Genomic DNA, 26,291 nt, shown 5'->3' with positions numbered 1-26,291 from the left:
TTACTTAGGAGATCGAGGTTGGGATTGAGGTAATCACACTGAACTGTTGCAAGTGTTAAACAAGTTGACCTGTGAAGTGCATAGAAGAGTAAGGGGTGGGAGGAACTGCCTAGCTACCGAGGAGGCTGAGGTGTGAGGTTTGTAGTTAGGGGCCAGCCTGGGTTACATAGTGAGCCTGTCCCTCTCCCATAAAAAAGTTTCATAAAGCATTAAGGGTGTAATTTAGCTATCGCATACTTGCCCAGTGTGTAGGGGAACCCTGAGTTCCAAATATTTTAATTTTTAGAATTATGTGTGCATGTTTACATCAGTGTAGGTACCATGGAGGCCAGATGAGGGTGTTGGATTCCCTGAAGCTGGAGTTGCAGACGGCTGTGAGCTGTCTGACATGGGTGCTGGGAGCCAAGCTCAGGTCTTCTGGAAGAGGAACAAGCACTCACTATTTGTCTGTCTGTCTGTCATCTATCTACCTACCTACCTACCTACCTACCTGTTTTGGTTTTTTGAGGCAGGGGTTTTCTGTGCAGCCACGGCTGTCCTGGAACTCACTCTGTATACCAGGCTGGCCTCAAACTCAGAGATTTGCCCGTCTCTGCCTCCCCTGTGCTGGAATTAAAGGTGTGCACCACCATGCCCAGCTCAGCAAGCACTCTTAGTGACTGAACAGTCAGTCTCTCCAATCCCAAATCCCTAGGTTTTATCCATAGCAGTAGGAAAAGGGCTGCTCCACTCACAGGTGGCACACAGTGACACCCTTGTGTCTAGTTATCTATCTGTTTGACAAAGACCGTGATCAAGGCGATATCTAAAAGAAACTGTGATTGGGCTTATGGTTCCAGAAGGTTAGTGTCCATGACAGTGGATCAAAGGCGTGGTGGCAGGAACAGTCAAGAGCTCACATCTAGAATCATGAGCAAGGAGGCAGAGACAGAGAGAGAGAGAGAAAGAGAGAGAGAGAGAGAGAGAGAGAGAGAGAGAGAGAGCGCACTAGGGATGGCAGAAAGCTTTTGAAACCTCAAAGCCCACCTCCAGTGACACACCTCCTCCAACAAAGCCACACCTCCTGATCCTTCCCAAACAGGTCCACCAACTAGGGGCCAAGTATTCAAACATCTGAGCCTGTGGGGGCTATTCGTTCAACCCACCACACCTTGACTGTTGTCATTTTTGTTTCCTGTCTCCTTAATGCTTGCGGGTTTGATCTGGTGAAAGTCAAGTTGGTTTCCATCGCTTTAGCTCCTTCAGGGAAAATGAGTACAAGCCCTGAGCACTGAGCTCTGTGGGAAGCAGGCCTGGTGGTTCAGCACTCTCCTGGCTAGGGGAAGCCTGGTCTCCTCTGCTTTGCTGTGCTTTTGACTGGCTAGATCTTACCCAGTCTAGGGGGCCCTTTGTCGGCTCTGAGTCCCGCTCTGCTGTCTTGTCTGTGTCTCCCCTGTATACCGTCCAGCTGTAACAAGATGCCCCATTCCAGGGACCCACAGTCTCCCACTCAGCTTGGCTCCCTGCCTGGCTTCCTCACATCCACCTCCCATGCACAGCAGGCCCTACAGACAGCTAGGCAGTGGGATCTGCCCTCATGCGGCTCACAGCTCCCCTGCGTGAACATGAACTGCCACTGTGGGTAGAAAGAGAACAGTCACAGACATGAGGACCTGCTGTGTGCTGGCTCTGACTCACTGCCTGCTCCCAGTGACCTGAGGGAGGAGACAGCTTTCCCTAAAGCAGAGACAGAAGCAGGGCACTGCCGTACGTCATCAGCTCTTCAGAGCAGAGCTGATGTTGGTCTACCGATTGACTCTAACCTGTGATAGATCAGGCCACGTGCATCCCCGGATGCCATTTGTAGATGATGATGTGGCACCACCGTGTCAGTAGCTGGGGTGTCCCTGTTTAGGTTTAGAACTAAAAAGCCTGTTCTCTCTGTGTCCTGGGGGCGGGGGCGGGGGCAGACTGTCATACATGCATTCTGATCGCCCTGTATGTGTGTTAACATCACATTCCAAAGATGCTCAGATCTTCTGGATGTAGGGTCCTTGGGAGGAGGGGCTATCGTGATGACAGAGCTGGAAAGAGACCTGTGTGGCGGGGCCTGGCCAGGGAAGATGAGCCTGAAGGGATCACTAGAAAAGAGCACTTGACAGATTGAAGGGAACAGAACTGACTCAGGACACCCCAAGAACAAGTTCTCAGCACAAAGGAGATTTATTTGCCCCAGAGGGAGAGAAGACGGGATAAGGGACAAAGACAGAGATAGAGGATGAGGGAGAAGGGGAAAGTGAACAAGGGAAAAAGGACAGGGTATTTGTCTTGGAGGGGGACAAGGGACTGCCCCTGGATAGAGAGGAAACCGAGGTGGCTCATAGGCAAATGGCAGCTTATAAAGGTAAAAAGGGGAAGCCCTCTGCTACGATGAGGTGTTTCATTTTAATGGGCATGTTAATTAGGTGAGCCAAAGAGGGCTTTTGATTGCTGCACTTCAATACCTTGGTAGCTGGATATTGGTAGTCAGACTCAGGAGGAGGAAGTGGCCAGATAAGGGAAGAGGTTTAGGAATGTAATCCAATGGTTTTTAGCAAGGCAGAGAGAACGGGGGGAGAAGGTCAAAGCCTGCCAGAGCCGTGTTTGCCTTGCTCAGGCTGGCTAGAGTCCCTTCAGAGATGCAGGTGGCAGGAGTGTGCCAGAGACAGCATCCTCTGGCGAGTGATACAGCTGCTGTTTCCCGGGACTTTACCCTCATCTGCTCCTTGCCTTCCCACCTCCAGGAACAGCACCACAAGCTTGAGGTAGAGAAGTTCCTGGCGGAGCATGGCAGTGAGTACCAGTCCGTGAAGCTAGTGGGTCCTGAGATGCACATGGCCAACGCCGACGCCAGGAACATGGGCGCGTGAGTCAGGCATAGAAGTCTCTTCATGGATGGTGGTGGCGAAAGGGCCATGGCATTGGGAGCAGCGGGATGGATATTCAGAAGGCTCTGTGGTCTCCAACATAGTTCTGTCCCTGTCGGGATTCCAGGGCTTTCCTGTGAAATCAAATAGACTCTGTCAGGACAACTTGGGGGCTCCCGGACAGTGTCATGTGGGTTTAGGAAGGAAATTAGGGAAAGGAGAAAGACTGGAGGGCTAGACGTAGATCAGGACTGACCGAGACATTAGAAATACAACGACTCCAGTACTCAGGAGGCAGAGGCAGGTGGATCTCTTGAGTTTGAGGCCAGTCTAGCCTACAGAGCAAGCTCCAGGGATACATAGAGGGAAACCTGGTCTCAAAAACAAACAAATAAAAAAAAAAACGACTCTTCAGAGGCCAACCACCAGACGGTGGGAGGATAGATCCGACTCAGAGTCATCCTTTGACCTTCGCATGCATGCTGTGGTGTGCTCACACGCTAATAATAAATAAACCAGCCCCAAAACAAAGGCACAAGAAGCCATGTCTAGGGATGGGGATGTCTCAGTTGGTAGAGTGACTGACTAGCATGCGTGGCGAAACTCTGTATTTGGTCCTCAGCTCCACATAAACTGACCCTTGTAGTACACACCTGAAATCTCAGGCCAGAGGATCAGGAGTTCAAGGTCATCCCTCAGTTACATAGCTGGCCTAAGGGTGGCGACGCGACTGTTTCCAAAAATTAATAAAACTTCCTCTGTCTTGCCAGGTGTTGGTGGTGCATACCTTTAATACCAGCACTGACAAGGCAGAGGCAGATGGATCTCTAAATTTGAGGCCAGCCTGGTTTACAGAGTGAGTTCCAGGACAGCCAGAGCTACACAGAGAAACCCCGTCTCGAAAACCAAAAAGAACGAACAAACAAAAAAGAATTCCTATGTCTTAATCTGTGGCTGGCAAACCTCCCTAAAATAACTGGATAGGTCTCGCTCTGCCAGTCAGCGAGGTGGGCTCCATCGCCCTTGCTCAGCTGTCTGCCCTTGTAACATAACATAAAGATGGCCACTCATGAATAATGAATGAGTGACATTGTGTTCCAGAAAGATTTTATTTCGGGACACTGAAGTTTGACTTCCTCACAGGAAAGCATAATTTTCTTTTGATGTTTTTTTTTTCCCCCTTTCCTAGTCATTTAAGAACAGAGGGCAATTCTTAGCTTCTGTGTGGAACAAAACTTGCAGTGGGGAGCTTCAGGTCAGGGATTGTCGTTTTCTGACTAGTTGAACAAAAGGGACTTTTTAAATTTTTTTTTTTCCGAGACAGGGTTTCTCTGTATATCTTTGGCTGTCCTGGAACTCACTTTGTAGACCAGGCTGGTTTTGAACTCACAGAGATGTGCCTGCCTCTGCCTCCCGAGTGCTGAGATTAAAGGCATGCACCATCACGCCCGGCACAAAAGGGACATTTTTAGGAGGTTTTTGGCATTCTGAGGCAGGGTCCCATGTAGCCCATTCTGGCCTTGAGCTCACTGTGTCTACAAAGCTGGCCTTAACTTCAGATTCTCCTGTCCGAGTGCTGTGATATAGATGTGTACTTCATAGTCAGCTGCATGCTTTTAAAAATTATTATTATTAGTATATTATTTGGGGGGAGTGTTCAAGAAAGGGTTTCTCAGTGTAGCTCTGGCTGCCCTGGAACTCACTCTATAGACCAGGTTGGCCTCAAACTCAGAGATCCGCCTGCTTCTGCATCCCAAGTGCTGGAATTAAAGGTGTGCACCACCACCACCTAGCTCATTATTTGTGGGGTGATATCAGTAAACCCAGGACCTCATCCGTGCCAGCAAGCACTCTGCCATTGATGGATCCCCCCCAGCTTTTGCCCAGCTAGTACCAAGACAGGCAGGGTTGGTTGAGCCCCATCTGGTGGGCTGTGCTTCCCCCAGATCAAACCTTTGCCATGGTCAAGCCATTGATCTGAGAGCTAAGAAACCTGGAGTTTGGGTATTGAAGTTGTGGGGGACCTGTACCGGCACAGAATAAAGGCAATGCAGATATCAAAGAATATTTACCAGTTTATTGTTAAACTTACTGAACCAAAGTTCCAGCGTAGCACAGGTAGCGAGGAACAAAAGGGCCGAGCCGCCTCTCCGCGCACTCTTTATTGGCAGGGATTCGCCTGAGGCAAACCCCGCCCTCTAAAGGGAGCTGATTTAACCCCTTTATCTCCCCCTTTTGTCTAAATAAGACACAACTAAACCAAATATAACTATAACAATAATAACAAATGATAAATATAACAAACAATATTGAGAGCAAAAGTTTTGCTAAAGAGTAACTACAATTAAATAATCTTCAACTCCATCAAAGATCTGAGAAGGGAGTAAATATTACTTAACAAAAAAGAGATATCCAAAATGTGCAACAAATGACAGAGACAACTGACTGCCTGGGCAATCACCCAAAATCTCGTTTGCAATGTTGAGTCAACCAACTTTGGCTAAGGCCTAACATAACTGACATACCATTCTCAAATGCAAGGAACTTTCTTAGGATTATCCTACCCTGTCTTGGCAAGATAAGACAATCCTGTTTATATCTTAGTCAGTAGTTGAGGTATGGGTTTTTCTTAACCCAAAGGCCAGTTCTGCCAGGAAGACAAGCTCCCAGTGGAGTGTCTTTGGTGCTCAACGTTCTCTCGGGAGTAGAGTGGTGTTGCCAGGAGTAAATTGTGTCTCGATGGCACAGAATTCTAGGTTAGATTAAAGGCCATTTTCTACAGCTCTTCAAAGAAGCTGAAGATTATACTATCTATACTGAAAATAATCTCTATGTATCTAAAAGACCTGATTAACCTAAAAATAATATGACAAACATGTAATTCTCAATACCTATCTAATTTGAAAACTAAGGGAATAAACAATTGTGCAATGTATGAAGACAATGATCTTCACTTGTAAACAATGTCATTACTTATCAAATGTAAACAATGTTATTACATAAATAGGACCAGAGGTAGAAATGTACATTGTGATATGATAGATGTATCCATACAATATAAGCATACTCTTATACCAAAATAGAGGTAGGAACACTCACATTCAATATTCAATATATCAATATACAAGAAACAGTACCAACATAATTTTCTAAAAACAGTAAGTCACAAATACCAATCATCCCATCAACCCAGTTAATCCCCCTCTTTTTTTTTTTTTTATATATATATCCCTAATTCCATACAATATCTCCCCATCCCCTCACCCCTAAACCAACCACTAAAAGATGTCCCTAACCCTGTGGGCAAACTCTGTTGGGAGAGGGGACGTCGTCCTCTTAGATTGCTTCTAGCTGACATGGGGGCGACGTTCTTCTTAGGGGCCCCTGTGAAAGCAAACGATGGTAAAATTCCCAAATTAACCTTTGACTTAAGAAGACTATAACTAGTCTCTGTGTGTTTCGAGAAGGTCCGGCCAGAGTGTTGTCAAAAATGTGCATCATATGAAATTGTCTCTTGCAATTGGTACCAAAAAACAGATCCAAAATTAGTGCTTAAAAAAAATTCATGACGTCATAAAAACCAGATTGAGTTGATGTTGTGGGGCCCCATCTTCATCCTGGAAACTTCAAAAATTACTGTAGGAAAATATGTTGCTTGTTATGGGAAATTTAAACATTAACAACAAGGACTTATACTGACATATAAAGAAAGACACAGATGTGAGGGAAGGCAAAGAAAGTTTATCAAGTATAAAATTATTCTTATTCTGTCCCATTTCATGGCTCCTGACCTGAGACAGAAACTTTGAAATATCTCTTATCAACAGGCTTGGAATTGAAGAAGGACTGAGCCATAGTCCAACTCCAAAACCAGCTCTACACATTTATAAAGAAGTGTTCAATAAAACATATAAATATAGATAAATATATATAAAACCAATACTTACGATACGTATAGAATTTTATTGTTGATGTTTAATGGGTCGTATCTATTTTCCATCCATCAGTAATTAAATATTCAGGGTCCCTCAAATTCTTTGGAGGTGAATATTTTCCTGTGGAGATAAGAAAAGAACCCTGCCCCCATCCTATTAGTAATCCTTACCATCTGTATGTCGGTCATCCTTGTGAATGAATTGTTATTTATCTTTTCCAAGTGACTTCTCTTCCTCAAACCGAACCTTTATTAATTTTGACGGTATCCATAATTTTTCCTCACCTGTGGAGATAAGAGCAAAACCCCTTCCCCAACGCAGCACATCTCCTGGCTTCCATTGTGAGGTCAGTACATCCTTGAAATAAACTGGTTGATTTAGTTCAGCAGACTTTTCCATTATCCAATGTCTTTCTGCAGCCATCGTTCCCTTCTCGTTAGCGTTGAGAAAATTCAAGGTTAACAAAGCATTATGTAACCTATTTCTAGGGGTGTTTTCCACCCCTTTTTGTTTGTTCAACATATCCTTTATAGTTCGATTTGATCTTTCTATGACTGCTTGACCTGTAGGATTGTATGGTATACCTGTAACATGCTTGATATTGTAATGATCAAAAAACCGTTTCATCTTCCTAGAGACATAAGCAGGACCATTATCTGTCTTTATTTGTGTAGGTATACCCATGATAGCCATGACTTCTAATAAATGAGTGATTACTGAATCAGCTTTTTCTGAACTTAAAGCAGTTGCCCACTGAAAGCCTGAATAAGTGTCGATGGTGTGATGAACATACTTCAATTTGCCAAATTCTGGAAAGTGGAACACATCCATCTGCCAGATTTCATTTCTATGAGTGCCCTTTGGATTAACTCCTGCTGGCAGTGGCGTTTGGTTATAGAAAGAGCAGGTAGGGCATTTCTTCACAATCTCCTTAGCCTGTTGCCATGTAATAGAAAACTCTTTCTTCAAACCTTTGCTATTAACATGATGTTTTTTATGAAATTCAGAGGCTTGAAGCACACTACCAATCAATAATTGATCAATTTCTGCATTACCTTGTGCTAGAGGACCTGGCAGACCCGTATGGGATCGGATGTGTGTTATGTACATAGGGCAAAGCCTGTTCCTGATCAAATCTTGAACCTGGATAAACAATGAGGTTAGTTCTGTATCATCAGGTATAAATTCAGCAGTTTCAATATGTAAAATAACTCTTTCTGCATATTGTGAATCAGTAACTATATTAATAGGTTCTTTAAAATCTCTTAGTACCATAAGAATGGCATATAATTCTGCCTTCTGGACAGAATCATAAGGACTTTGTTCCACCTTACCCAAGTCTTCTGATTTGTAACCTGCCTTCCCTGATTTATTGGCATCAGTATAGAATGTACGGGCTCCAGTTATTGGAGCATCACGGACTATTCGAGGAAGGATCCAAGAAGTTCTCTTTATGAAGTTGAGCCGCTTGCTTTTTGGATAGTTGTTATTAATGTCTCCCAAAAAATTAGCACAAGCTCTTTGCCATGGTTCATTATCTTCCCATAATTTCTTTAGTTCATCAGCAGTGAAAGGCACTATAATTTCTGCTGGGTCTATGCCTGCTAGTTGACGAAGTCTCAGCTTGCCTTTTATAATTAACTCAGAGACTTTTTCCACATAAGTTTTCAGTTTCTTACTTGGTTTATGTGGTAAAAAGATCCATTCCAAGATAATATCATCTCTCTGCATTAAAATTCCTGTAGGAGAAATTTTCGATGGTAATATGACGAGAATACAATCGAGCTCTGGATTCACTCTGTCCACATGTGCCTGTTGTAATTTCTCCTCAATCATTGTCAGTTCCTTTTCTGCTTCAGCTGTTAATTCTCTGGGACTGTTTAAATCTTTATCACCATCCAAGGTCTTGTTCAAATGAATTATTAGATCAGGTGTTATCCCAATAGTTGGTCGTAAACTGGAAATGTCTCCTAACAGTCTTTGAAAGTCATTAAGAGTCCGTAAGCGATCCCTCCGAATTTGTGCCTTCTGTGTCTTAATTTTTTGCAAACCTATTCTATAACCTAAATAATTAACAGAATCTCCCTTCTGAATCTTTTCAGGAGCAATTTGCAATCCCCATTTAGGTAACAGTATCTGTATTTCTTCAAACAGCCTGTTCAAGGTATCTATGTTTGAATCAGATAACAATATGTCGTCCATGTAATGGTATACAATAGATTTGGGAAATTTCTTGCGTATTATTTGCAATGGTTGGTTCACAAAATATTGGCACAGGGAGGGGCTATTTAACATACCCTGGGGGAGGACAGTCCAGTGGTACCTCCTCGAAGGTTGAGAATTGTTATAAGTAGGCACTGTGAAGGCAAATTTTTCTCTATCTTCTTTTTGCAAAGGTATAGTGAAAAAACAATCCTTCAAATCAATAACTATGAGAGGCCATCCTTTTGGTAATAAAGAGGGCAACGGAATTCCAGATTGCAGAGGGCCCATAGGTTGAATAACCTTGTTGATGGCCCTGAGATCTGTCACCATTCTCCATTTACCTGATTTTTTCTTAACCACAAATACAGGAGAATTCCAAGGGCTGGTAGATTCTTCTATATGTCCAGCATCTAGTTGCTCTTGTACCAGCTGTTCTAAAGCCTGTAGCTTTTCCTCAGCTAAAGGCCATTGCTTTGTCCATATTGGTTTCTCAGTCAACCATTTTAGAGGCAAGGCTGTTGGTATTTCTGAAGGGACATCAATTGCTTGTTCCTGCACAGCCCTAATGGCCGGTTTTGTCCTTTTGTAATAACTTTTAATATTCCTTTCAGAAATATGGGCTCTAGAAGTAGCAGGAATGTTAATTTGAGTATTCCATTGTTGTAATAGGTCACGACCCCATAAATTCATTGCAATATTGGCTACATAAGGCCTTAATTTTCCTATTTGTCCCTCAGGCCCTATACATTCAACCCATCTCGTGCTCTGCCTTACTCGAGATAGGGTTCCAATTCCCAGGAGCTGAACATTTACATTCTGAAGAGGCCAATATGGATGCCAAGATTCTGGGGTAATGATACTTACATCAGCACCTGTGTCCAGTAGGCCAGTAATAAAAATGCCATTTACACACACTCTCAGCTTAGGTCTTTGATCATTTATAGAAGTTTGCCAAAACACACGTAACTCATCTTTCTGATTACTATTGCTTGTAACAGTAGGCATGTGGCTTTCTAATTGTCCTGACGAGGCATATTCTCTGCAGAAACTGGGAACGTCTGAACCATGTTTGCCATGGGGGCCTGAGAGGCCCCCCCTCTCACGTTTCCCGTCTGTATCAGGTTGCCTTGTCTATCTCTTGTAGACCTGCATTCATTCGTCCAATGTCTGCCCTTCCCACATCTTCTACATAAACCTGAAGGCTGATTCCTTCTATTCCTGTTATTTCTAGAAGACGCATTATTATTATTTCTGAAAACCCGTTGTTTACAATTCCTTTTCATATGACCCATTTTGCCACAATTAAAACATTTGGTATTCTGGTGTCTCCTTTTACCATTGGAAATTGCTTCTTCTACCCATGCTTCAGTGCCATAGTCAAATGTGTCAACATCTAGTGTATGCAAGACCCATTCTTCCAAGGACGCTGATCTGAACATTAAAGGCCTCAAGATCCTTTTGCATTCCACATTAGCATTTTCATAGGCCAAAGACTCAATTATTATACGTCTTGCTTCTGGGTCAGGTATCCCCATTTGTACAGCTTTAGTTAATCTTTGTAAAAAGTCACTGAAGGGTTCTCTCTGACCCTGTTTAACTGTGACAAATGATTCCATTCTCTGTCCTGGGTCTTGTACTCTGTCCCAAGCCCTTAAGGCTGCTGTAGTACACATAGAAAGTATGTTTTCATCCAAATTAGCTTGTTCCTGAGGGTCTGAAAAGAGCCCTTCACCTAGAATTTTATCTAGGGAAACGTCAATTCCCTTCGCCTTTTCCTGCTGTTCTAAAAGTCTAGCCTCTTGCCTGAATAAGCATTTCCATTTTAAGTGCGGTCCACTCTCAAGGACCGCGGAGCTCAGCTGGAGCCAGTCCAAGGGGGTTGCTTTGCTTGTTGTGGCCCAAGATTTTAGCATCTCTTTAACAAAAGGGGAGTGCATCCCAAAAGACATGATGGCCTGTTTAATTTCTTTGAGATCATTCATACGGACAGGCTCCCATGTATCTTCCTTGATGACCCTAGGGTTTCTGGAACCAACCACCTTTTCTGTTGTTATTACAGGAAAGGCATGTAGAGCTGTAGGTAGAGCTTTGTGAAAATTGTCCCGGAGGGATTTATCCACAGATGTAGTTAAAATTTGCCTTTCTACCCTTTGCTCTTCTTCTTCAGAATTTAGAAATTCCTCAATCTTTTCAATTCTATTCACCATTGCTTTTTGTAATGTCTGAATCTCCTGCCCAGAATTATGTTCTAAAGCCTTCATTGAGGATTCTAGAGTATGAAATTTGTCCAGTAGAGATAACTTGTCATCTTTGGACATAATTTTTATGGCATAAACCGTGCCTTCTTGTATTGACAATCTTTCCGCCAATCTGTCATACGCTTTAGACAAAATTCGATTGTCACATTCAGCAGTTTTGATTCTCTCAGTTAACGTTTCAGTTCCTACAGAAAGGGACTGCTGAAACTTACGATCCAATTCAGCTGTTCCTTCTTCCATAGTAATGAATTTCTCCTTAACATCAGAAAGGGACTGCTGAAACTTACGATCCAATTCAGCTGTTCCTTCTTCCATAGTAATGAATTTCTCCTTAACATCAACCTGTACTTTTTTTAGATTTTGCTCAGTTAACCGAGTCATGTTAAACAAAGATTTGTTTTCTTCCTGGAGAACTTCAAACTGATTCTTGAGAAGATTGTTGTCATTCTCAATAGTTTTTAAACGTTCAACCTCTGCCTTAAGAGATTTGATCATTTTCCTATTATCAAACCAAATAGTGCTAAGGAAAATTAAGAATCCCAGGAATATCCATATATGTGGTGTGGTAGACACCTCTTGTAAGATCTCCCAAATGGTGCATTCAAAAGAACTATTGAAATAGGCTGAGGTCACGTTGTCAGACATTATTTAGAAAAGAAAAAGTTCTCTTACCTGTAATAACTGGTTCCTGCCAGTGGTGGCGAAAGAGCCCAGTTGAATCCACGTGTCCTAAATCTGAAATAAAAGGACTCAAAAACAAAATTGAAACAGACACCAAGCTGATAAGTATTTTTTGCCGGGGCTCTCAGGCCGCTGTCACGTGACCTGAGCGCTGGCGGCGGTGGGGGTGGGAGGGGGAGCAGACACAGGCAGCGCGCGCGCCGGCAGGCGGTTGCGCATGGGAAATCTGGCCGCTCAGAATCTCAGCCGTTTCAGCGTGCGCCCAGAGAGACCGCTGCAGCGGCTCGGGGTGCAAGAGACTCCAATTCGGGGCCGGTTCTCAGCAAAGCCCCACGGGGGAGGCGCCAGATGTACCGGCACAGAATAAAGGCAATGCAGATATCAAAGAATATTTACCAGTTTATTGTTAAACTTACTGAACCAAAGTTCCAGCGTAGCACAGGTAGCGAGGAACAAAAGGGCCGAGCCGCCTCTCCGCGCACTCTTTATTGGCAGGGATTCGCCTGAGGCAAACCCCGCCCTCTAAAGGGAGCTGATTTAACCCCTTTAGGGACCTTTGAGGTCTCAGGCTGCATCTGCGTTTGCATGAGTTCTAAGGTCCTTTGCCAAGCTATAATGACAGATACGGTACCTTCTGGGGAAGCTCTGGGACCATCCTGAGATGTCGTGATGACCTCTCCCTTCCTCTCCCCTTCACCCCCTTTCCTGTCACAGAGACCTGTGCCGCCAGGACCAGACTTGCACCTACTACTTCAGCGTGGATGCTGATGTGGCCCTGACTGAGCCGGATACCCTACGGCTCCTGATTGAGCAAAACAAGTAAGACTGTGGGTGGACCCCCGAGCAAAGTGGAAGACCCTTGGCTTTCTTCCCCTCTTCCTGGTCCTCCTAACCTGACAACTCCAAGGCGGATAGAATGGCCCCTTCCTGAGTCTGTCCCTAACATAGGAGGGATGAGGTTTCTGATGAGCCATGCCCCAGTGACAAGTCTAGAGATCCCAGCATGCAAATCCCAGGTTACTAGGCCCCTCCCCTTTCGCATCCTTAGTATGGTCTGTCCCCCACTCAGGAACGTCCTCGCGCCACTCATGACCCGCCATGGAAGGCTCTGGTCTAATTTCTGGGGGGCACTGAGTGCAGACGGTTACTACGCCCGCTCTGAGGACTACGTGGACATTGTGCAGGGGCGGCGTGTGTGAGTACCCGTTACCTTCGTCTCTTCTCCTGGGTTTGTGGTGCCTCCTTCTGCATTCCTGTTCTGGTTGCCCTCAAGTGGCTACTGAACCTCAAGCAAAGAGGACAGAGTCAGACACACAGAAGAAGTCCTAAATGTTGTGGGCTCCCTTGCCCAGGGTGGGAAGAGAAGATGAACACTGTTGAGTTTAGGATTTGACTCAGGAGTAGAAAGTTTGCAAGGCCCTGGGTTTAGTTCCCAGCACGGAAACAAAACAAAACAAAAAAAGACAGACTAGAACTGGCAAGATGGCTCAGTGAGTAAGGGCACCTGTTGCCAAGTTTGACAACCTGAGTTTGGTCCCGGAGACACACATGGTGGAAAGAAGAGAACCAGCTCCCAAAAGTTGTCCTCTGGTCTCCTCTCATGTCCTGTGACTCAAACATGCATACGCACATACACACATACACACACACTCGCACATGCATGTATGTAAAAAATAAATAAAAACAGAAAAGTCCAGATTAGCACCCTCAGATGAATGTCCCTCCCCCTGCCACCCACCCTGCGTGCACCTACTGCACCACGATACCATTTGTGACTTCAAGTTCAATAGACTTGAACTTCCCACCCTTCTGCCTCAGCCTCCCAAGTTCTGGGATTATAGGTGTGTGTGTCCACACCAGGTTATTTATATTTTTGATAGAACCTTTTCTTCTGGGCTCCAGGCTCTCAAGCTGTGAGCCTTCCTGCTAGACTGTGACCCTGTCATTTCCTCTCCTGCAGCGGTGTCTGGAACGTGCCTTACATCTCAAACGTCTACCTGATCAAGGGCAGTGCCCTGCGGGCCGAGCTGAAGCATGCAGACCTGTTCCACTACAGCAAGCTAGATGCCGACATGAGCTTCTGTGCCAACGTCCGGCAGCAGGTCAGTGGGGCTCTTGGGAGGTCCTGGTGCCAGGGGTGTGTCCTCCAGCCTTGACCAGCACCCTGGGCTAGCTTGTCACCGTAGGCCCAGGAGCTTCTGAGGGGCCAGCAGGGCCCTCTGGGCACTGGGTGTGAGGCCGTTCCTCAAGTCTGCAGAGACCAGGGACTGGTTGTTGAACTGTCTGTGTCTCTTTTGTTTGTTTCGTTGATGTTTCAAGATAGAACCTTTAGGCTATAATAGACCCCAATTCCTGATCCTCCTGCCTCAGTCTCCCAAATTCTGGAATTACAGATGTGTGATGCCATATCCAGTTTATATATAATTTTGATACATCCTAAAGGAGATGTAAACTCTCTGCCTCAGTGTAGACTGAGAAGTGTAGTAATAGGAGCGGTGGGGCTGCATCCCTAGCACCCCGGCCGCCTGCTAGCTTATGCCCGAAATAACAACACACAAACTGTATTCATTTAAACACTGCTTGGCCCATTTCTATCTAGCCTCTTCTCGGCTAACTCTCGCACCTGGACTAGCCCATTTCTAATATTCTATGTAGCACAGCTAGGTGCTCTGTAGATCAGGCTGGCCTCAAACTCAGAGATCTGCCTGCCTCTGTCTCCCTAGTGCTGGGATGAAAGGTGTGTGCCACCACCACCTGGCTTTGTATATTGTTTTGAAATAGGATCATACTGACTTTGAACTCCTGGTCCTCCTGCTTCTGCCCCCTAAGTGCTAGGATAATAAGCGTGTGTCGTGACACCTGGTTCCCACGGTAGATTTATTTTCTAATGTTGGGATCAAACTGAGTGTCTCACTTATTAATGTGGACCTTTTTCTCTTTGTGTGTGTGTACACATATATGCGTGTGTGCACATATGTCCCATGGTATGCATGTGACGATGAGGAATCTTCATGGAGTCAGTTTTTTTCTCTCCACCTTTACAGGGGTCCTAGGGATCGTACTCGGGCTGTCAGGCTTTATATATACAGTGTTCTGCCTGCATGCCTGCAGGTCAGAAGAGGGCGCTAGATCCCATTACAGATGGTTGTGAGCCACCATGTGGTTGCTGAGAATTGAACTCAGGACCTCTGGAAGAACAGTCAGTGCTCTTAACCTCTGAGCCATCTCTCCAGCCCCGGGCTGTCAGGCTTTTATCCACTGAGCCATCTCGCAAGGCCAGATGCATTTGTTCTAATGTGACAGCCTGCTTAGGTTTTTCCCTGTGACCAACATGTCAGGATCACAGCCCTTGGCAGTGCTCTTGCCCTGCAGTCTTGAGGCTCTGGGTTCAATCCCCAGCGCTGCAAACAAGAAAGGGCAAGCGAATCCTTTTATTTTCAGTCCTCCAGGAAGCCTTCCCTGATTGCCTCTCGGGGGGGGGGGCTGTGCTGGGTGCTGGGTCTTGAACCTCGTAAGCTTGAATCTGGTGGTGGAGCGCTCACTGCCCCTCCCGGGGTGTGCAGGGTGAGAAGGCTTTTCCAGCTGTCTGCTCTCCGTAGGAGGTGTTCATGTTCCTGACCAACCGTCATACCTTCGGTCATCTGCTGTCCCTGGATAACTACCAGACCACCCACCTACATAATGATCTCTGGGAGGTTTTCAGCAACCCTGAGGTGAGACCTGGGTGGGTGGGACTTGGGCTGGAAGTCGGAGAGACTCCGTTTCACTAATCTTGTGGCCAGAGACCCCCGCATGACCTGTTTTCCACAAGTTCCCCCCCCCCACCCGTTTTCCTCCGGGTCTCTAGTATAGAGGGAACCTTAGGCACAGCGCCATCTAGTGGAGCAGAGAGCTGTGACTTATTTGAGCCTTTTTAACCTTTGGACCTCACTTATCTGGTTTCTAACATCGATCTTCCCTGGCTTGGCTTACCCCTGAGGCTGGCTCAGTGATTAGAGGAAGCAGCAGCTGTGACAGCATGTATACCTAAATGACGGGGTTTGTCACTCACATGGGCGTTTGTGCACGCCTGTACACAGACACATCCAGACCCACAAATGTACGTATCGGTGCAAATGTGAGGTCCTGTACGTCCAGACCTTACTCCCACACCCAGCAGACACCGGTGATAACCTGCCTGCCTCTCTTGAATTCGTACCTACTCAGGTTTTGAGGGCCCTGAAGGCTGAAGACTGCCCGAGAATGTCCCACGCTTAAGGTGCCACAGCTGACTCGGGCCAGGCGTGGGACCCCGTTCCTTGTTACATTTTCTGTTCTCCACAGGATTGGAAAGAGAAGTACATCCATGAGAATTACACCAAGGCTCTGGCGGGGAAGCTGGTGGAGACGGTAAGGGGCTCACATTCCATGCTTGCTGCTGTGGGAGTACACGGGGTGGAGCTTGAATGGGGGCGGAGGGGGAAGAGGGGCACCTTTCAGTCTGCCGCCCCTGGCAATGCTTGGGATGGGTTGGCCTCTTTCCCCAGCAGCACTTTCCAGCTGAGGTCTGTAGACGCTTTGACAAGGATGGAACTGCTGGGTATGGTAGTTTAGGCCTGTGATAGCAGAATTCAGGAGATGGAGGCAGGATCAAGCACTCAAGGAAGAGGAGGAAGGACCAGCCCAAATCTGCCTCTGAGCCAAGAATGAGGGATGGGGGCTCCGTCCTCTCACGTCCGTAGTCTCTGCCCTAGATGTACATTCTCCCATGCTGATGGTAGCTGTGGCCGTTACCTTGTCTGGAAAGTCTTGTCTGATCTCCCTCGATCATCTAACCAGCACCCACCGAGCCCTGACTCCTTGGGGACACTCAGAGAGTCCCCGAGGCTCAGGGAGTGGGCTGCAGGAGACTGACCAGGAACTCCACAGGGGATCCCACAGTTTGAGGAGGACATGGTGCTGTCACTCTGGACGCCTGTGATGGAGTCTCCACTCTTTCTAGCCTTGTCCGGATGTCTACTGGTTCCCCATCTTCACGGAGGCGGCCTGTGATGAGCTGGTGGAGGAGATGGAGCACTATGGCCAGTGGTCCCTGGGCGATAACAAGGTAGTGCCATGGACAGCTGGGAGGCTGTGCCTTCACCCAGGATGCCCTTCTGGGCTCTTCTCCTGGTTACTTAGCCAGTCTGCCCAGGACTCTTTACTTTCAGGGTGCAAGCAGGCAAGAACACACGATTTAGAAACTGGGAGTGTTGGTCCCCAAGCAAACAATGTGGCCTTGAGCTGCCTTAAAGTGAGGTTGAGGGTTTTCGTTTCCTGCCTTGTTATTTGTAATGCTTCAGCTTCCTGCCCCAGGCAAGCATGTGAAATGGGGAGAAACGAGCCAACAGGGAACAAAGGGCACTGGGTACCAGGTCCAAGTTCATTAGACACCTGATGCAAGTGGCGCGGTGAACATTTGTTCTCAGGAATCCTTGGCCTATAGGACTTGGGAACTTTCAGCATTACCTTTAAAGATGCATGAGTTCCGCCGGGCGGTGGTGGCTTGCGCCTTTAATCCCAGCACTCGGGAGGCAGAGGCAGGCGGATATCTGTGAGTTCGAGACCAGCCTGGTCTACAAGAGCTAGTTCCAGGACAGGCTCCAAAAAAAAAAAGATGCGTGAGTTCCTAGATCCATGCCTGATCCAATTGACTGATCTATGACCCTACTGTGTGCCTCTTACTGACTGATCTCTGACCCTACTGTGCTTCTGGTTACCTGCCTAACCTAGGTATTTTGGTGTCTGGGCAAACAGGCACAGTCCATGGACCCCAGAGCTTCAGTGAATGGTTCCCATCCCCCATCCTGTTCCCCCCCACCACCACCTACACTCCCACATCGTCTCCCCCAGTTCTATGCCATTTCTTTCTTTTTTTTTTAAATTATTTATATATTATGTATTCTGGCCTGCAGGCCAGAAGAGGACACTAGACCTCATTACAGATGGTTGTGAACCACCATATGGTTGCTGGGAATTGAACTCAGGACCTTTGAAAAAGCAGGCAATGCTCTTAACCGTTGAGCCAGCCCCTCTATGCCATTTCTAAGACTTAAAACACCGTGTAGTTCAATCTGCCTAGTGTTGCAAGATTCTGGGCTCAGTTCTCAGCACCAAGACAAAGCCCCCATCCACCCATTTGTTATCTCCTGGTTTCTGAGGGTCAGGATCCAGGTGTGCCTTATCCAGTCCTTTGCTGGGGGTCTCACAAACCTGCAGACTAGGGGTCTGCTGGAGCTGTTCTTTATCTCTGGATTGTCTTCTCATTATCAGCTCGTGTGCTATTGGAGCACGCCAGTTCCCTAAAGCTGGAGACCTTGGAACTGCTGGGTTCTCCAAGGCCAGCAGGCACCATGACCTGTCTTTTAAAGAGTTTCCTTTAAAAGGCTCACAGTTTAGAGCAGACCAACCAGGATGACCTCCCTGTTGACTAACCCAAAGTCAATAGATTGGGACTTTAATAGCATATGCAACCCCCACCCCACCCCGCTTTGCCATATAATGTCCCATTCTGTGCCAAGGTCAAGGGGAAGAAATGAGTCAGAGCCAGAGCCTGAGTCCGGGTGCCATCTTGGGTTCACTATCCATGGTCACTTCCAGGACAACCGCATCCAGGGCGGCTATGAAAACGTCCCCACTATCGACATCCACATGAACCAGATCACCTTCGAGCGGGAGTGGCACAAGTTCCTGGTGGAGTACATCGCGCCCATGACAGAGAAGCTCTACCCTGGCTACTACACCAGGGTGGGTCTGCCTGGGGCGGGGGCGGCAGAATAGGGGATGGTGGGCACAGTTCCAGCCTTAGGGAGAGGCTAGATGTTTGCTCCCCAGGGAAGAGTAATATCTCCACACCATTAGGTGAGGTATGGAGGGGGATGTGGTGTGTGTGTGGGGACCCTCAGCCTGGTCCGTCCGTCCCTCCCTCCCTCCCTCTGTTATTCCCTCCCTCCCTCTCTCCCTCTTTCCATCCATTCTTCCTGAGACTCATACGTACCAGCTGCTGTTGCGGGCACTGGAGGAGTGGTATTACGTATCCCTACGTTCTGAGAGCGAACAGCGTAGCAGATTGCATGGACACTCACTGCACCCATTCTGCCTCTCCCTGGTCCTCCACAGCATCTCTTGACTGATGCAGGTTTTCCTTTCCCCTGCCCTGTCACAGGCCCAGTTTGACCTAGCCTTCGTTGTCCGCTATAAGCCCGATGAGCAGCCTTCCTTGATGCCTCACCACGATGCCTCTACCTTCACCGTCAATATAGCCCTGAACAGGGTAGGGGAAGATTATGAGGTAAGCCAGGGCCTCAGGGCTCAGAGGCTGGCAGAGGGAGGGGCCAGGTGAGTGGAGAGTCCAGGGGCCGAGAGGAAAATGGGGCCAGGTATGTGGGGAGGGAGGGCTTCCTGGAAGAGTTGGATCAAGGCACAGCTCGGCAGAAGCCGGAGCACAAACTCCAGAGGGTCTGCACCCAGCCTTTTGCCTCACTTACCCCTGTGTCCTGTAACAGGTTTCTTTTTTTAAAAAATATTTATTTATTTATTTGTCCATTATATGTACGATATTCTGTCTGTGTGTATGCCTGAAGGCCAGAAGAGGGCACCAGACCCCATTGCAGATGGTTGTAAGCCACCATGTGGTTGCTGGGAATTGAACTCAGGACCTTTGGAAGAGCAGGCAATGCTCTTAACCTTTGAGCCATCTCTCCAGCCCCTGTAACAGGTTTCTTGACTTCTCTGTTTCCTTGTTTTCATATGAGGTGGGAGAACAAGAGCCCAGGTCATGGGCTTATAAGAAACCCCGATAAATACTCAATGAGTGATAGCAATTGGTCAGGGAGTCTCGGGTTCTCTTTATGAGAAGGAAGAAGTCTTCTCTGGAGGGTGTGGGGATTGTTAGCCTTGGCATGGGACACAAACTTGTGTGGCTGGAAGAAAGCTATGGAAACCAAGAAGGCATTGAGATAGGGAAAGGCCATTCTGAGGGCCTCAGCTAGGCCTCTGCATAGGGCCAGTTCATGAGCTAGCTTAGGCCTCCGTCCATTCCTTATGCAATTAAAAAAAAAAAAAAAGTCTTGCAAGAGGGTCTTACTCTGTAGCTTGGGCTGGATTCAAACTTGCCGAGATCTGCCTGCCTGACTCCTCAGTGCTGGTTAAAGGTGTGTACCGTCAAGCCCAGCTACAACCATGCTTTTAGTTCTTTTGGACGGGGCACTGTGAAGGACACCCATGAATACAGCTGTGTTGGGACAGGAGCTGTGGTTCTGTGCATTGAGTGATTGCCTGCCATGTGCAACCTCTGGGTTCACTCCCAAACTGCATGAAACCAGATGTGGCGGTCACACCTGTTGTCTCAGCACTTAGGAGATGGAGGCAGCAAGATTGGAATTCAAGGGTGTTCTCAGCTACAAAGCAAATCTGAGGTCAGCCTGGGCTACATGAAACTCTGTCTTCAAAACCAAAACAGCTGTCGTTACAGGGAGCTCACCAGAGGTGACCGATCAGACAGTTTGTAGCTAACTGGGAGCCTTTATTTCAGCTGGCTGGGACTACACAGTGTTGTGGTAGCCCCGAGTGTCCAGAACATGGCTGTGTTTTGGTTTGGTTTGATTTGGTTTTTTTTTCGAGATAGGGTTTCCCTGTGTAGCCCTGACTGTCCTGGCACTAACTCTATAGACCAGTCTGGCCTTAAACTCAGAGACACACCTGTCTCTGCCTTCCATGTGCCACCATGCCCAGTATGAGAACTTGGTTGTTTTTTGTTTGTTTTTAAGGCTTCAGAAGGCACATCCTGCCACCTCACGTGGCAGCTGCAAGGGAGCTTCACACACTAAGTAGTTTGAGAGTCGGGTCATTTTCCATGGGATTCTCCAAGGGGATCACATCCTACTTAAACCTGGAATGACCTCAGCGAGAATACAAGATGGAGGAACTGTTATGTCCAAGTTTCTCGTTCCCAAATGAATTCACAGAGCTGGATTTCCAATGCAAATTACATGAGGGTTTTTAAATAATATTCATATTCATACTTGAGTGTGGACTCTACCTCCTCCACGACAACGCAGTGGGTGAGGGAAGTGCAGCCCTGAACCTGGCGAGGGGGGAACTTTTAAAGGGGAAACGCTGTAGTCAGGGGAGTTGGAGTCCTGTTGTCTTGGGATTGGGTGAGGATAAAGGTAGTTTCTGAACCCATTGGTCAGTTTTGGGGTGTGAAAACCCTAACAAAGGGCCATTAATAATTGACAAGATATCTTCAAGGACAGGATGCCTCCCAAGAACATCTGGACCTCATTAAATTTTATGGCCCTACTCCCTATCTTCTTAATTGGCCATTTTTAGGGCATCTGTTCAGATTTCTGCTATGGCAGCGCATTTCTGGAGCTGAGATCGCCCACCCCCCAGCTTATTCTATGGCTTAAGATGAACCCCTTCTTTAAAATGGAGTTTGCAAGGTCAGGTCCTCACAGAGTCTCTGCATCGGTTTGCTCTGTCACACTGGTTTTCAAACACTGGCCAGTGGGACATTATGTGTGGTGTAGCAGCACTTGGGAGGCAGTGGCAGGAGGATCTATACAGCCTGGTCTATATCGTCAGCTCCAGGACAGCCAGGCCCATGTAGAGAGACCTCAGCTTCTAGAAAGACAAACCAAACAAGTTAACAGTGAAGCAATATAGCCCTGAGCCATGAGTTCTCAACCAGGGCCGGTTTTGACCCCTGGGGAACATTAGCAATGCCTGAAGACATTTTGAAGTGTCAGACCCTGAGGTTGTTACTGACCTCTAGTATGACTAGAGGCCAGGATTACCCAGGACAGTCAAGGACAACAAGGCATCTGTAGTTCTAGGAATGAGTAAAGTGAGCCAAAGGAACCCAGGGGTTCTTGTATCCTGAGCAAGTGCTCTCCTGCTAAGCCATACCCCCAAGCAGTACTAAGCTATATGTATGAATGCATGTATGTGTATGTTATGTTTGTTTTTTTAGACAAGGTCTCATGTATCCCCGGTTGGCTAAGGCTGGCACTGAATTCCTGATTCTGCCATATCCATCTTTTGAGTGCTGGGATTCCAGGCCCTACCGCATCTGGCTAAACCAAACTCTCTGTGTATATTTATTTTATTTATTCCTGTCAGCTGTCTATAGAAGTGGAGCCTGAGGCTTAGGGGAATCATAAGCTTGGTAAAGGGTGAAGGATGGAGGGGCCCTTTGCATCTCCTAGTGCCTTTCTCCGACAGCTGATGGATGTTACTCCACAAGGCATCCCCAGACAGTGCGGACAGGCTCCTTGGCTGGGATAGAACAGAGGACAGGGAGCTATGGGGAAATGGTTGAGAATGCAGAAACAACTCACTGATGCTTCCTCTCTTCCAGGGTGGAGGCTGCCGATTTCTGCGCTACAACTGCTCCGTGAGAGCCCCAAGGAAGGGCTGGGCCCTCATGCACCCTGGGCGGCTCACACACTATCACGAAGGCCTCCCCACCACCAAGGGCACCCGCTATATTGCTGTGTCCTTCGTTGATCCCTAACTGACCAGGGCCTGATTCTGTCAGACCTTTCTCTTCGTTGACAACCACTGCCCAGCAGCCCTCGGGACCTCTGGGTCCCAAGGAACCCAGTCCAATCTTTGATTCCTGAATTCCTATTGCTCTTGAATTTGCCAGTCAGAAAGATCGGGCGCAGACCAGAGATGGGGCGCCCCTCCAAGACTGGGGCTGCCCATGGTGCTCCCACCGGTCCCAGGAGACGGTGGTAATGTTCATCTTCCTGGAGTTCCCAGCCCTCCTTCTTCCTCCAACTCCCTGGGGTCCGACTTCTGCTGGAGCTGCCTGGGAGACTGTAGAGCCAGAAGCTGTGCCCAGAATACCTCTGCAAGATCTACCCCCTAGGATTCTGTTTCATGTTTCAGTGCCACCAAGATCTGGGCATACCTACCCCCACCTCTACCCCTGGACCTAAGACCGTTGAAGCCCTCCCTTCCGGGTTTGTATCAGCAGAGCCAACAGTTGTCTCTCTTGAGACTGTGACTCAGAAGTCCTCCCAGAGGGACAGGAAAGATGTCTGTGCCACAGCGTGATTCTCTACTGACCCTGCTTGTGGGAAAGGCATGATATGTCCACACTGTACCAGGTCACCCTGTCCTGATGCCTCTGGAGACAGGGACAGAGATGAGAGCTCTATTAAACGTTGTTGAAACCATTGTATGAGCGATGTGTGGGGTGGGCCAGTGTGAATGTGACTGGCAGACATCTGCAGGGAGGCTTGTAAGACCCCCTGGCAGTGGATCTGGCTTTTAGCAGACTTGAGGACTCGTGTTCCCCAAACCCAGTGCCGTGTGGCCTCCAGGGTACTGGCTGGCACTTACCGTCTAATCGCCAAGAGCTGGCTCATTACCTGTCAGTGCCACTGTGGTTTTTACCAGCCCTTCTGCAGCTGTGATTATGAAATCAAGAACAGAACTTTGGGCGGCCCCCACCACACCCTGAACACACTGGTCTGGCTTTAGGGCATTTGCTAATAAGATCTAACATCCAGCCAGGTGATGGTGGTGCATGCCTTTAATTTCAGCACTCTGGAGGCAGAGGCAGGAGGATCTCCATGAGTTTGAGGTTAGCCTGGTCTACAAAGCAAGTTCCAGGACAGCCAGGACTGTTACAGAGAAACCCTGTCTCCAACTCCCCTCTCCCCAAATCTAACATTGGGTATAATGGTGCACATCTAGAATCCTAGCACTGGGAGGTAGGAGGATGGAAAGTCTCAAGCTAGCCTGGGCTTACATAGAGACCCCATCTCAAAAAAGACAAAACAACAACAATAACAAAAGTAACAAACTAAACCAAAGCACAGAAGTTTACGTGTTCTGCACCTCTGCAAGTAGAGCCATGGTGGAATATCACGTGGCCAGGCAGAGGGTGATGCTACCTCAGATTTCCCTTCCACTCAGGCCGTCCATGAGCCACCCTCATGATCTCATCTAATCCTGATGACTCCCCAGAAGCCATACCTCCAAATGCCTTTCTCAGAATAAGGTTTGCAACAAGTGAAGGCCAAGCATGGTGTCTTAGGTTTCTGTTGCTGTAATAAAAACCCTTGTGAAAAGCAGCTTGGAGAGGAAAGGGTTTGTTTCAGCTTGTAGTTTTCAAGTCACACTCCATCACTGAGGGAAGTCAGGGCAGGAGCCTGGATGCAAGGATGAAGGCAGAGGCTAAGGAGGAGCGCTGCTTCCTGGCCCTACTTGGGAACTTTCTCAAGTGAGATTTCCTCTGCTCAGGTGATTCCAGCTTGGGTCAAGTTCACAATCTGACCCCCACAGACAGAGAACACAAAGCATAAGGGGCAGGGTCTGAAAGGGGAGGAATGGGGCTGGGCGGAGCTTCCCAATACGTATAATCCTTCTACCTCGGCATCAGCTGGGATCACACGTGAACCACCACGTCCTTTCTAGGGCTGTTTTTAACTAATGGTGACCATTTTTCTAGTTACAAATGTTATTCACATGCGCCATGGAAAAATCAATTAAAATAGGAAAGAATGACATAAGAAAGGCTTCCTACAGCAGGACCCCAGCTCTCCCCGAACCCATATCTGGTAGCAGTCAGCAGTACTGGAAGAACTTTGTCATTGAGGGGCTGAAGGAAGGTCTCGTGGCTTGGAGTTCTGGTTCAGAGAAGCCCAGGTGAAGGGTAAGATTAGAAACCTGGAAATGGGCTCAAATGTTCTTCCTGCAATCTAGGATGGGATTAGGGCCTAGGCCAGTGCTTGCAGGGGGATTACAGGACAGGAGAGATACCTAGGTGAGGTCCTCCTGGCCTCTGTCCGGTTAAGATTCTGCCAAAGGGAAAGGAAATGGAGTTCACAGCTCTGTGCTCAGAGAATTCCCTAGGGAGGCTGGGGATGGTGTGGGAGACACTCAGTGTGCACCATGCCCTAAGGCAAGGACTGGGTGTGACTGTCCAGTCCAGAGTCAGACATTACAGACAGGAGGCTGCCCTGTGGGCAGTGCCTTACAGCTTCCCCTGACTCACCTCCCTGGAGACTCATAACTGGAGTGCTGACTTACCTCTGAAGCTGTTTGGGGCATGACTACCCTGGCTGTAGGGCAGTGCCAATCAGTAGAAAACATACCAGGAGAGCTAGGTGTGGCAAATGACTAGAGTCTTAGCTCTAGGGAAGTGGAGCAGGAAGGTCATCAGATCAAGGCTAGTTAGGACCACAGATTGGGAACCCTGCTTCAAAAACAAACAAAAAACAAGCAAAGTACCCACTGTGAGTGCAAGCCACTAGGGTAACTTAAAATACTCAACTAGCCGTCTGACACACTTTTAAAGATTTTGTTTGTTATTTTTAGTTAATGTGTATGAGTTCCCTGCCTGCGGGAACCTGTATGAAAGTATATCACACGTGTGCCTTTTGCCCATGGAGGACAGAAGAGGACGGTGGATTCCCTGAATCCATCTGTTGTAGTCACAGATAGTTGTGAGCTGACATGAGGGTCTGGCCCACGTTAAGAGCTATCTCTCTAGGCTCTGGCTGTATTTAATTATCATGTGTGGAGGTCAGAGGACAACCACGTGGTGGTGGCACACAGGTTGGCAGACTTGGTAGCAGCCATCCTTACCCACAGAGCCATTTTGTGACCTCCACTATCAGCTGTAATTCTAGAAGTAAAAAGAGAAGCGAATTTAATTAGAATAATGTATTTCATTTAGTACAGTTTCTCCAAAGCCTTAACATGTTATCAGTATAAAAATATTAATGAGGTAGCTTGCATTTTTTCATATTTAGCATCATGGCATCTCTCAGTTTGCACTAGCTGCATTTCAGGGCCTTGGTAGCCACAAGTGGCTTGTAGGTGATGTTACAAAACCCAGGCTTGGAGCCCTCCCAGCTTGCGGTCAGTCGGTCGTCTGCTGTATTCTAGTTCCTAGCACAAAATACTGGGCCAGTTGGATATTCATGCCCTGATTGTCAGGGCACTACTGTGAAAAATTTTTAAATGTATGTTAGATACCAGCTCAGTAACCGGCACCTTGTAGGTGCCTGTGTGGTGGCTGCTGTTTTGACTGCCTCAAAGGCAACTGAAGGACAATTACTTCACCCTAACGGTCTGTTCCCTTTGAAGACGCTTCTCTCAGATTATGAAATGCAAGTCTGGATTTCAAAGCTGGCAGGTGTTACAGGGTCAAGTTCTGGAGCAACAAATGACAACACAACAAACCTCTAATACACACCCTTGCCATCGTCGTTGTTCCCGCTCCCCCACCCCCCACACTTGACAGCTCGAGGCTCCTCCCTACCCCGCCCGGCCCTGATCCGAAC

General features: G+C 47.4%; 1 protein-coding gene across 1 annotated transcript in view; it reads left to right on the top strand.

Annotated features, from left to right (window-relative positions):
* Nucleotides 1–23,171, top strand: part of Plod1 (procollagen-lysine,2-oxoglutarate 5-dioxygenase 1) — a 36,459-nt gene extending 13,288 nt beyond the window's left edge. Inside the window, exons 10-19 of the mRNA XM_075945100.1 lie at nt 2,763–2,884; nt 12,679–12,783; nt 13,034–13,159; nt 13,925–14,066; nt 15,564–15,677; nt 16,288–16,353; nt 16,946–17,050; nt 18,583–18,729; nt 19,148–19,273; nt 22,346–23,171. Of these exons, the coding sequence (XP_075801215.1) occupies nt 2,763–2,884; nt 12,679–12,783; nt 13,034–13,159; nt 13,925–14,066; nt 15,564–15,677; nt 16,288–16,353; nt 16,946–17,050; nt 18,583–18,729; nt 19,148–19,273; nt 22,346–22,501 (1,209 nt within the window). The 3' untranslated portion in view covers nt 22,502–23,171. The remainder of the gene's footprint in view (nt 1–2,762; nt 2,885–12,678; nt 12,784–13,033; nt 13,160–13,924; nt 14,067–15,563; nt 15,678–16,287; nt 16,354–16,945; nt 17,051–18,582; nt 18,730–19,147; nt 19,274–22,345) is intronic.
* Nucleotides 23,172–26,291: the final 3,120 nt, after the last annotated feature.

The sequence above is a fragment of the Microtus pennsylvanicus genome, chromosome 13 (genome assembly GCF_037038515.1).
Source record: "Microtus pennsylvanicus isolate mMicPen1 chromosome 13, mMicPen1.hap1, whole genome shotgun sequence".
Classification (NCBI taxonomy): domain Eukaryota; kingdom Metazoa; phylum Chordata; class Mammalia; order Rodentia; family Cricetidae; genus Microtus; species Microtus pennsylvanicus.
This window is presented reverse-complemented; position numbering and strand designations above follow the sequence as displayed.